Source organism: Sinocyclocheilus anshuiensis, unplaced genomic scaffold (assembly GCF_001515605.1).
Source record: "Sinocyclocheilus anshuiensis isolate Anshui unplaced genomic scaffold, SAMN03320099.WGS_v1.1 scaffold375, whole genome shotgun sequence".
NCBI classification, from domain to species: Eukaryota; Metazoa; Chordata; class Actinopteri; order Cypriniformes; family Cyprinidae; genus Sinocyclocheilus; species Sinocyclocheilus anshuiensis.
The window spans coordinates 1,338,388-1,351,549 of record NW_015549594.1 but is presented as its reverse complement, the minus strand read 5'-3'; the positions used below and the strand labels follow the sequence as shown (position 1 = coordinate 1,351,549).

The 13,162-nt window shown below is 34.2% G+C and overlaps 2 gene segments (V, D, J or C); both read left to right on the top strand.

Moving 5' to 3' along the window:
- The first annotated feature begins 2,982 nt into the window (after positions 1–2,982).
- On the top strand, positions 2,983–3,651 carry LOC107658323 (T-cell receptor alpha chain V region CTL-F3-like). The segment is given in 2 exon segments: positions 2,983–3,035; positions 3,323–3,651. Coding segments are annotated over 2 exon segments (369 nt in total).
- Positions 3,652–6,554: 2,903 nt separating this feature from the next.
- Positions 6,555–7,344, top strand: LOC107658368 (Ig kappa chain V region K29-213-like). The segment is given in 2 exon segments: positions 6,555–6,784; positions 6,895–7,344. Coding segments are annotated over 2 exon segments (516 nt in total).
- The last annotated feature ends 5,818 nt before the right edge of the window (positions 7,345–13,162 follow it).

The window sequence follows — 13,162 nt, the reverse complement described above, 5'->3', positions numbered from 1 at the left end:
AAAAACAAACAAAGATGAGGAAGAAGAAAAAGAAAGGCATCAAGGCATTCTTCAAGCGAACATGGAAGGCTATGAAACTTTCCATCAGCAAAATGATGACCTCAGATCTATACTGCAATCCAGCGGATATCCAGCCAGCTCTGTCCGGCATTGAATGGATGTTATCAATTGATCCATGTCCATCTGGTGTCGAGCTGACAGTTAATGCCGATCCGGCTGATCCTGAGCCATCATGTAACTCAGGTCTCTCCAGTCTTGAGATGACATCTGACTGATCCTGCTGATCCAGAGCCATCACCTGTTCCATGTCCATCCAACCACAGTGTTGCTCTTAAGTTAATTTCCGTTTCAGAACCATCTAGTGTTGAGGTAACACCTGTACCAAGCCTAACTAGTATGGAGCCAGTAGAGTATCAGTAGAATTATCTTGTATTCTCACACAAAAAGCAAGAAACTTACTTCTAGACCAAAAATCATTACAGTGAAACAGAAACCAAATTATAAAAAAATTTTTTTTGATTAAACTAATAAAGCATTTAAATTTTATTCAGACATGAATAAAATAAACATTAAAACAATTAAAAGCATAGGTTGCGTCCTTTTGTCGAGTTAAGGGTACATCATTCCTCTTTTGTCCTTTTTCCGCCACTTCCACCAAACAGTAAAAAAAAGAAATCTCCCTTGCCGTTGGTCAGTTTTTCGCGGGCAAGTTCACTACTAGTTTATTGTAAATGGATTTACAGTAGTGAAGAAATACAGGAGTGAACATATATGTTCCCATAATCCTTTGCTGTTTACAGTAAAATACTGTATTGGTTACAGTGAATATTGTCACTGTGAACATAATTTCTTGATTTCTGTCATGAATATGTTTTAATCTTCTTTCCAAGCTTTCTTTTTTGGTCCTGACGCTGATATTTTTTCAAATTGAAGTTCAGGAGATGATCATGAACATGAGAATGATGCTGCATTTTTACATTATACCAGCAGGGAGCACCCAGAGTTTTGACCTACAATGAAAGGATACACAACCCTGACAGTTCAGAGGTTCTACAGAGAGCATGAATCAGTTCTCTGTTCTCTGTAACTGCTTTCAGTTCTTTGTAGCAAATTGCTTTTGGTCCATCATGAGAACTTGGCTGAGGGATATGCTTTTTGTGGTATTCTTTCTAGGTACGGCACTTTCTATTTATTAATTTCTGTTGTTTGAGAATGTGATGTGAGAGGTAGTGTGAGTTAATAACATTTTATGCTCTCCACAGAATGCAGAGGGCAACACACTGTACGTCAGTCACCAAGCTCTTCTTCAGCTTACACAGGAGAGACTGCAACTCTGAACTGTGAATATAATATGACAGACACAATGCCTGCTCTGCTGTGGTACAGGCAAACAAAGAATTTATCTCCAGAATATATTTTAGTAAGACATAATTTTGGAAATGGAAGTAATTCCAAAGACTTCCCCAACAAAAGATTTCAGTCCCAGTTGGATTCTGCTGCAAGAAGAATTTCACTGACTATCCAGAACCTTCATCTGTCTGACTCTTCGTTGTACTTCTGTGCTTTGAGGCCCACTGTGAAAACAGGATACTGAGTATTCAAACAAAAACCTGAACTTCACAGCCCACGTAATAGTTTGTTGCCATTCTCACTGTTTGTATGTGATAAACGTTACACAAATTAATGCTGATAAATAAAGCACCAACAACATGAATTTAAAAATTACTTAATAGCTACTTATAGCTAAAACATTTGTATATGATTTCTATAAAACATATGTATACATATTATGAAGCGCCAAACAGGAAAGTATTATATAAAATCAGAATATATAAATGTAAATTGTAAATATATAAAAGAAAATTAGAATATATTTTTATAAATCTGAATATATAAATGCAAGTCGTAGTCTGAATATATAGAAGTAAATATTTCTAAATCACAATATATAAATGTAAATCAGAATATAAAGATAAAAATCTTGATATATAAATGTAAATCATGAATATATAGAAGTAAAACTGAATATATAAATATAAATTGCGATATGTAGACAGATTTACTTCTATATATTCATGATTTACATTATATATATTAAGACTTTTATTTTTATATTCTGATTTATAAATATATATTCTGATTTACTTCCAAATATTCAGACTTAAAATTATATATTCTGATTTACATGTATAAATTTAAAATTATAAAAATATATTCTGATTTACATCTATATATTCACAATTTACATTTATATATTCAGATTGTATATAATTATTTCCTGTTCGGCCCTTCATAATATATTCTATAAAACATATACATACATATATATATATAGTATTTATATATAAAATAGTTAGCATTATATTACAAAAGAATATGAAAACATTTATACATAGCATAAAATAACATTACATACAATATATTATATATATATTACATAATTATACATTTTGGTATATCAACGTAATATCTTAAGATTAAATAAATAAAAATAAAATATAGTAATGAAACTAAAATATTTGTTATATAATATTAATACATCGGATTAACATCATTACTGAAAATAAAATAAAAACTTAGCCATATATTAAAACTCCTGTCCTTTGTCTTACCAATATGAAATAAACCTAACCTAAAAGAACAAATATAAAAACCTGATATCTGTCACATTAAATTTGGATGTTTTGTTTTGCTTTATACACAGCACTTTAAAATTTAAAATGTTCTCAAGCTGGTAAACATACAGTACATACAGTGGCTTTTTAAGTCAGCGAGCTATATTGATTTACTAACATTTTGTTTCGACGATTGGAGATCACAAGAACATCAGTTTATGCATTTGTATCAGCCCCTCGACGTCTATAGCATCTGGTGACACCTGCCAGAGACATCACTGCACTGTGATTGGGTGTTAAAAAACACTAGCTTCAGTTGTCTGTATGTAGGCTGTTCTGGTAGTTCTGCAAAGCTCAGGAGGAATTCATCATTCTAAACAATGGCTTTCTGTTTGCTACTAGTTTTAATGGCATTCATTGGTAAGATTTCAGTTTTATAGATACATTTCCTTTCTTTACAGATTAGCAGTGCATATTTGATGCAAACTTTAGTTGCTTTGCAAAGTTACTGTGCTCAACTGAATCAACATTGAACTGACTCAAGCTGAATAATGACAATTGTCTTCTGTAGAGTTGCACTGTTATTTTCCTGTTTATTTCTGATAAGCTGCTTTGAAACAATCGGTATTGTATAAGAGCTATACAAATAAATGTGGTTTGATTTGACTCTCTTTAAAATGCTAATTCAATTTCAACATTCTTCTCAGGTGCGAGTATACAAGACAGCATTACCCCAACATCTCCTGTAGTCCATGCAAAGGTCAATGAAAAAGTGACGATCTCTTGTAAATACAAGTACACTGTGTCGATGAATAATCTACAGTGGTATCGACATTATCTCGACTCTATGCTGGAATTTCTTGTTCTAATCATGGAGTCGGGACAAAATCAAACGGCTACACCTCCTCATCCTCGGCTGACAGCTTCAGTTAATAAAGATAACAAGATGGTGAATCTGGAAATCGTTCCTGCAGATGTGAAGGACTCTGCTGTGTATTACTGCGCACTGCAGCCCACAGTGGCAGGAAACGCATGAACACCATACAAAAACCTACTCAGAGCTAAACAGAGAACAAAATGGTTTAGATCAACCTATGAGACCAGAGAGTGTGCACAAATGCCACAAGGGGGCAGCACTTTTTATGATGCTTAACATCATAAGCATGTGTACAAAGTTGACATGTGACAAGCAATAGGATGTGACTTTAAAAGATTGTGAACAGTATACACAGCTGATCAGTAAATTCAGGATGAAGAGATCAGTAGTACTGATTCTAGTACTAATAGCTGCATCAGGTATTTAATGTAAAATTTATATGAATTTCTAGGAATATTAATGTATAATTTCAAAACTTACATTTTGATATTTATCTTTTTCACATACCACTTTTTAATTCCTTTACAGTTGCTCTTGGTGATCGCATTGAACCAAATCAAGCTGTTATTATTCAAGATGAAACCAACCGGGTGACATTGAGTTGCTCATATGAAACAAGCAGTGAAGCCATTGATCTTTACTGGTACAGACAGTATCCTAACAGTGAGCCACAGTATATACTGTGGAAAGGTGCACGGTCAAGAGATGGCAGGAGACATATACCAGATCCTCATTTTGAATCTTCAACAACCAGAACATCCACTGAACTGATTATTAAAGCAGCCACTCTGAAAGATTCAGCTCTCTATTACTGTGCTCTTTGGAAAGACCCAGTGATACAAAGTTTCTGAGAAGCTTTACAAAAACACACCTACTTTGAATTCAAAAACATCAAAGTTTAGCCAAACCAAAATGTATTATCTGCCAAAACCATTACTGTATGTGGGAACACCTGCAACTGATACAGTGGGCAAAACCAAGAGATTAATAGATTCAATAAAGCAGCAGTTTTACTGTGAATACAAAAGTGTTGAAATGCAGAACATGTACATATACAGAATGATATTGCTCTAGATTACTGACCTAAATCTTAAATATCCATGTAAAATCCGTGTAATTTCTCAGAAAGATATATAACAAATCCAAACCATTAGACAAATTGTTAAAACCACAATTAAACAGGTATGAAACAAATTCAAAGATTTATAGTCTGTGACCGAGTTTAATCACTATGTGTCTAGATGTATTCTGTTTTGGTGATGAACTTGGGTTTTGAGTTAAGTCTGATTCAGCTGTATAAAAAACTAAAATATCCAGCTTGAATTTCTTATGTTAACATGTTTGTTCTGCAAATAATTTAGAGGCTTTTTTTTTTTTTTAAACTGGACCCACAACTCTAGACCTAAAACATGTGTGTTTGGGGTCAGTAGGAGGGGCTTTAGTGTTTTGACACCATCTAGGCCATCCTGAGGATGTGGTTTTCAAATAGATTAGCTACAAGCTGAGCTGTCAGTCAGAACATCGGCCTGAACAATGTTGCTCTGTTTACTTAGCTTTCTATCTACATTTGGAGGTGAGAAGCTCAATTTCAGTTTAATTTTAATACCTTTAATCTTATAACCACAAACATTTCTGATTTTTCTTCATTAGAATTGTACAATAAATGCTCCTGAGGTCAGGTTCAGGTCAACCAAAATACAACACCGTAATAAACCTATACTTACCAATACTCATTTCTCTTTTTCAGCTGGCCGCAGTGAAGATGTCATCACTCCTGTCCAAACTGAGGTGTATGGGAAGAGTGGGGATAAAATAACACTGTCTTGCAACTACTCCACAGCCCTTTCTTTGTATTGGTATCGTCAATATCCAAGATCAACTCTAGGTTTCCTTCTTCTGATACTACAAAACAGCGGGGAGTCTGAAACCATGCAGCCTGGAATGTCCGTGAAATTAAATGAAAAGAAAACCTCTGTGGATCTGGAGATCTCCTCTGCGAAAGTAACAGACTCGGCAGTTTACTACTGTGCGTTGAAGCCCACAGTGTGAGGAAACCTGGCAGCGCCGTACAAAAACCTAAATCTGTCTTAACAAAGCATATTTAACTACTGAAAAATATACTAATACCATAGAAACACTGCACTACATATGTTTCACATCTATTCTGAATCACACAGTAATTCTACTGTTCAGGAAATTATTATTATTATTATTTTAAAATCTATTTATTATTTAGTGATTATCACCAATCAAAGTGAATTAATTGCCATTATTTTATTAGATTAAAATGAGGAAAAGAATCATTACAGAAGACTGTTTATTATCAAGAGAGAGCAAAATGATGTTCTTAAAACTAATGTTTCACTGTTTATTTCTCTCTATGTGAAAAGGGTGAGTAGAGGTTAAAGGGTATTTAAATTTGACAATGAAATTCATATACATAAGCAGAGATTTCAACAACCTAATGGCTTTTTTAACTATTTTAAGTTAGTGGCTAATTCGTATGCATTCGTGATGAATTCGTATGAATCTTATTTCTCAATCTCATTCGCATCAGTGACTATTAAATGTAGCAGTGGGGCAAAGGAAGGGCTTTCATGCTTACGTTTTTCTAAAAATGACACATTTTCATACAATTCACATCATATGAATTCACAAGAAATCACCACCTTGTAAAATTGCTAGGTTTTTCTGTGAGATCAGGTTGGAGATTTTATTCATAATCCATCAATTTCACACAGACCAGCAAACATTTAAAAATGTTTGATACATGCAAATAATATCTATATCCTCACTGCAGAATTAAGTCTCCAATGACTTCATTTTTAGGGCATAGCTCTTTAGAACTAGTCTGAATAGGTGAAGACAAATTTTTGCAAGTGCATTTATTATTATTTTTTTAACATTGTTCTTCCCTAATTCTTGTTTGTTTACACAAAATATATTGCAATATATTGCATGTCTCTTAATTATATAGGCTACAGTGTGAATATTTTTAGTGCTTAGTCACTAAAAGGTTTACTCTCATGCCATGTCATGTCAAAGCCATATTGACCATAGTGTCTGCGCATCAACTCATCTCATATATAAATAAGAACTGCAACAGTACAATCATGAGTGTCAATGTTTTTTTGCTTTTTTCTCACAGTGGGTACGGCAATGTGTCAAGAGGTGGAGCTCTAAGATTAGTTTGACTTGGCTTATTTTCTAATGTGGAATCACACTATCACTCTGTCAAGAGCATCAACCAACGTGTGCCTTCCTGTCTTTCTCATTTTGGTTCTTCATACAGGTGAGTTTTGATTCATTTCTCAGAATTTATGACTTCAATTAATGAAGAGATTGTGATTCTGATTTTATGTCTTCTTGTTTATTTCATTTATTTATTTTTGATTCTCATAGGTGACATCCTGACAAACATGATAACGTTGCATGACTCACAAAAACAAGTTTTAGAAGGTAAAAATGTAACACTCACATGTAACTACAGTGGAGCACCTGATAATCTCCACTGGTACCATCAATATCCCAGATCTACACCAAAGTTCCTCCTCTACATCTATGAAAGTGGGCTGATGAGTGACAACATACCACAGCGCTTAACACCAAGAATTAATAAAAACACAAAACGAGTAGATCTGGAGATCTCTTCTGCTGCAGTGACAGACTCTGCTGTGTACTACTGCGCTCTGAGGCCCACAGTCACAGGAAACAAAGCTACGCTGTACGAAAACATGAAGCAGAGAGAAATGTATTTAGCAAATGGAGCAAAGATATATGTTTCTCAACTTGTTTTATACATCACAATTTTATTTATATATACACTAACCATTTAATCAGTTCAGATGATTTTTTTGTGTGTTGCTGTGCTAATTTCATTGTGCAAATAAAAGTAAAAAGTTGTTAAAATGCATCTCCTCGTCTTACTAAGCTTAGGTTGTCACTGTGCTTTGATGTTCAAGAATAACTCATTTCTAGCACAGTTCTAGTTTAAACTGATATTCATCTCTGTCTGTATTGGTGTTGCCTTTGAAGTGCAGATGAATCACCAAACCTGATATAGGTAACAGTCAAATTAGGACATAATGAGTTTGTGGTAACACCTGCAGCTGCCTGAAACTGAAATAGACATGTACGTTAAAGCTATACATCCACTTTTTTTTTGTTGTTGTAAAAGGGAAAACACACTTGAGAAATGGCTACACATGCACTTCAAAACTTAAACATTAATAAAATCAACTGGAAAAAAAAAGAGCACTACTGTAGAAAACAAATCTATACAGAATATTTTAAGAAGTACGTCTAACTGATGCGACACAAATAAACTTCCAAATTTGAAATTCAGCAATGATTTTACAGCATGTAATCACACCCATGTAAAATCATGCATTCTTTTCTCATTCTTTCTCTGCTATTCATTAATTTTGGCCAAATTCTTAAACATTTAAACCTCAGATAATAAGATGTGTGCACTGTTTAAAAAAAGGTAATCATGGACATTATCCATATTAATGGCCATTTCCATTAAAGCAAAAACACAATGCAATGCAGTGCAAAATACAAAATACAGGTAAAACACCTGTTTAAAAAAAAAAATCAATACGGAAAATTCCTTAATTTGAATATACAGTACGTTGTGCCTTCTTTTTACAGATTTTTTTAGATTGTGGGTGGAGCTTTGAGAGAGACTTTCATTTCTCAATTATGAGCTTCATTTTGTTTTTACAGTGCAATCATGATGTTCCTGTGCATTCTGATTCTGCTGTTAATAATACAGGGTAAGTAAAAGTTTATATATAGGTTATATCACCTGTTTTTATAATTGTCTGTCTGTTTTTATGATAATTCAACAGCATTTATTCATACTTTGTCATACTTTACCATTTTCATTCTTTTTATTAACAAGTTCTATACACGCATTTTACAGATGAATGCTTTGCAAAGACAATAACACCACTGCAGGACAGAACACAAGTTACCGAGGGGAAGTCAGTCAATCTGGCATGCACATATGATGGCAGTGTACAGAGTTTACTTTGGTATCGACAATATCGTGGATCTGGACTGGAATTTCTGCTCCTTGTCGTTGAGTCATCCACGAAGTCTGTAGTATATGCAGATCCCCCTATTCCTAGACTGGATGGTGAAATGAGTATGAAAGACAAGCGAGTGGATCTGATCATCTCCTCTGCTGAAGTGACAGACTCTGCTCTGTACTACTGTGCCCTGGTGCCCACAGTGACAGAAAACACAACACCGCTGTACAAAATCCTCCAACCATACTCCATGTGCAATACACAAATGGTGTTGAAATTAAATCTCTATTTCAAATAATTTCTTTGTTTTTCTGAGTAAACTCCATAGCCCTGGTTTATACTAGTTAACCACTTTTACCTCTACATATTACTGTTTTAGTGCAGAAATGCACAGCTGTAATCATAAAACCATAAGTTAGCTCCAAAAAAGAACATAATTTAAGAAAGAACAATGTAAGTGTTTAATGCATATAAATGCATATACATACAGTAAGTTCAGCTGAATCAGTTTAATGCTGTTAAACTGAATGTACAAGCAAACTGCTGAAATATCCATGACAATCAATTGCATGTGAAAGCAGCTATCTATCACTCACACCCTATGACTAAAATATAAAATGAACAAAACATTAAATAAACTTCATAAACTTGCTTTAAATAAACCCATGACAACCACAAGGCGGCACCTGTTCTAGTTCTGAGTGTTAACATACACTAAGTTGTATGCATCGTAATGTGATGTGATATTTGATACTAACTAGAGCCAGATGATTTTCTTGTTCCTTAAGAGGCAAAAGTTCAAATATTCACAATTATCCTTTATGGAATTTGATTCTATTTGATGACTCTATGCCAATGTATGGATATAGATGCTTGTGATGTGATGGCTAAAATGATCCACAAGAGGGCAGTCTTCAACCAAAAATTAATAGAAACTGAACCATTTCTTCAAGGGCACATAAGGGGAGGAGATCCAAGGCAATTATTTCAGGCATGCTGAGGTTTCAGACATAGTTAAACATAGTTGCTCATTTGCTCCTTGTCAGTAATGCTTTTCTTGTTTTGTCTGTGGCTCATCTCCCTCTTAACAGGTAAGAGATACATGCATTAATCAAATAAACATTACTAAGAACACAATAATATAAAGTACTTTACTTCTGTAGTTCTGTTCATCTCCATTCATTATTCCCATCTATCTTTCTCTGTTTCTGCTAGGTGATGCCTCTAGTGAGGGAATAGCACCAGTCTCTCCTAATGAATTAGTCTCAGAAGGGAACACAATCACCCTGTCCTGCAATTACAATGGATCAGCTGCTACAGATGCTCTCCACTGGTATCGTCAGTACCCGAGATCCAGACCAGACTTCCTGTTTCTAGTTAATGAAGCTGCATTTAAGCAACCGGCTGATCCTCCAATTCCTGGAATATCTGCTAGATTAAATGAGGAGAAAAATCGTGTGGATCTGGAGATCACTGGCACTGCATTAACTGATTCTGCTCTGTACTACTGTGCCCTGCAGCCCACAGTGACAGGAAACACACATACACTGTACAAAAATGAAACCCATTAAAATAGAATTCAGCGTCTGTGCTCAGTGGATGATTATGCTTGTTTATATTTGAACATTTTGATCCAGCATTGGGAGCCAATGAGTTTCAATTGCCTTATGATTGTCTTCTTAGCAACAACTGACCTTGTGTTCAAGAAAACAGAATACTGAAATACATTTAACCAGAATTTAAGGATATGCATTTAGTAAACCACTCTAATAGTTCTTTCCAGTATGCAGTATACATTTTGACACATTTTAGTCCTAATTTTGTCAGCGCATCGAGTGCATTATTATTATGTTATGCTGCACAATGATGAAAGTTTTCTGACTTTTCTCATTACTGCATTTCAGAGATTGTCCTGGAGTTTAAATACAAAAATATTGATAAATCATTCCTTATTAAAGCATGAACTAATCTGTGATCTAATCATGATTACCCACTCAAGTTTGTTGTCAAAAAGTCGCCATTTTGATATGATGCCAGATGTGATGATTATGAATATACCAGACAGTACCTTTTCACATATGAAATACTACATATTAGTAGTCAAAATGGATTTTCAAATGTACACTCTCATGAAGAAAACAAAAGGCACAAAAGTCCGTACTGGGGCAGTATCCTTTTAAAAGTTCTATGATGTATAATTTAGGCACTAATATGTACCGCACGTCCTGATTTTGCTGAGGTATTAGCATATTTTGTTGACCCTGGAACAAAAATGTAGTCTTGACCATATCCCTACACCTTAACCATGAGTAATCCCTAAAATCAAAGGAAATTATAGATGAATGACACTGATGTACATGCACCGAACACTGATTGTAAGCCTAAACTTCACAAAAACTATAAACTGGTTCTTCAAACCTGATTGGTTAATCACAATGTTGTTCCAGCGTCAACAAAGATGTTGATCCAGGAACATGTCGCACTTGGTAAAATCAGGTTCTGCAATATGTACCTTCAAGATACTATGCACCCTTTTTTTCTGAGAGTTTATCACATTTTATGTAATCATAAGCACACAGAGATAATGTGGGTGGAGCTTCAAGATATTGTGTTGGGATTCATCTCTTATTTGACTTCAGTCTGTTCTTTAGCAATGCAAAAATGGCTTCTCTTTTATACCTACTTGTAATTTTAGCCATACAGGGTGAGTAGGTTTAATTAATTGTTTTACTTTAGATCTATAAGATATATTTACCAAAAATACTATTTATTTATGTAAATACATGATAATGTAATTTACAATAACTTGCAATTTACATAACTTCATACTGAACATTCTGCGTGTATTTTTCCTGATGTTTTTCATGCTCTATTTGCAGGTAAATCTTTTGCCCAGTCAATAGCACCATTGCAGAGCACAGAACATGCTACTGAGAGAGAGACAGTTATTCTCTCATACAAATATGATGGCCAAGCACGTAGTTTACATTGGTATCGACAATATCCTGGATCCAGACCTGAATTTCTGCTTCTTGTTTGTGAATCAAACAGTTTACTACATGCAGAACCCCCTTTCCCAAGAATGAATGCCAGTGTGAATAAGGTGGAGAAGCAGGTCCATCTGGAGATCTCCTCTGCTGCAGTCACAGATTCTGCTCTGTACTACTGTTCTCTGGAGTCCACAGTAACAGGAAACACAAGAACACTGTACAAAAACCTCTATGGGAAGTCTTTATTATGTAATGTTAAATATCCTCTATGACAATAATAGAATTAAAATAATGTCCTTGAAACTTTCTAAAAGCACTGGTTTACCTTCACTGTGATCATATGCTTAAATAAAGATTAAATATAGATTTTGGTTCATTTTACTCATTGTATATTTTAAGCATTACAATATATTGTATTTTCATGTATTTATGTATTGCATTTTTATCTAATATTTCTGTTTTTTTATGAAAGAAAGAAAAAGATTCTTTTAAAAAATGATTTCATTAAAAAAAAACCTTTATACATAAATTTGCAAAACTTGGCATTTTCGGAAGAATTTAATTCAATTATACAATTGTAGCCTAGTTTTTTCCCCATTCTCATATCGTTAAAAAAAAACAATATTTCAAACTAAATCTAATACACACATAACGTGATATCTCTGAATGTTTTCATTTATACATTGCAAGCTATGGGTGGAGCTTTTGGGTGGATCTCATAAAAATTCACATCTGTGTGCATTTTTCATTCGCTGTTTGTGGTGCAAAGATGATGCTTCTGTGCTGTCTGCTTGTGTTTTCAATAACAGAATGTAAGTGATAAACAGTAGGCCTACTATATAGCTTTGTTTAAAGATAGAATCGTAATTAATTGTATTAACAAGCTTTTATGCCAGTTCATAGCAAGTAATTAAACATTATTTCATCATTTGCTTTGCTAAGCAATTTACATTTTGTGAACGTTTTCATCTTGTTATTCTTTCTAACTGAAAGCTTCCTATTCTACGCAGATACATTTGCACAGTCAATAAGACCACTGCAGAATGACATTCATGTCACTGAAAAGAAGCCGGTCATGCTGTCATGCAAATATGAGGGAAGTGCAAACAGTCTACACTGGTATCGCCAGTATCCTGGATCCAAACCTGAATTTGTGCTCCTTGTCATGGAGGCATCCACTAAACATGTAACATATGCAGATCCCCGTATCCCTGGAATGGATGGAAAAATGAGCATGAAAGATAAGCAAGTGGATCTGGAGATCTCCTCTGCTGAAGTATCAGACTCTGCTCTGTATTACTGCGCCCTGCAGCCCACAGTGACAGGAAACACATCAACACTGTACAAAAACCTCTATGAAGTGAAAAAACAACTGAATCTCCATTCGTTTGTCATAGCCTCATGTTTACTGATTGTAGATTAATCAAGTAATCGAAATTCAAAGAAAATGCATAAGATATTTCACAAATTTATTTATTTGAAAAAATAGCTATAAAGAATGTAAAAAAATATAGGATATTTCAACACAAATATGATCAAATTAAATTTGAAAATGAATAGGCATGAGTTTCTGAGCAAGATTTCAGGATACAATTCATATGATCGTTTAAGGGAAAGATAAAATCTTATGTACTGTGACGGATC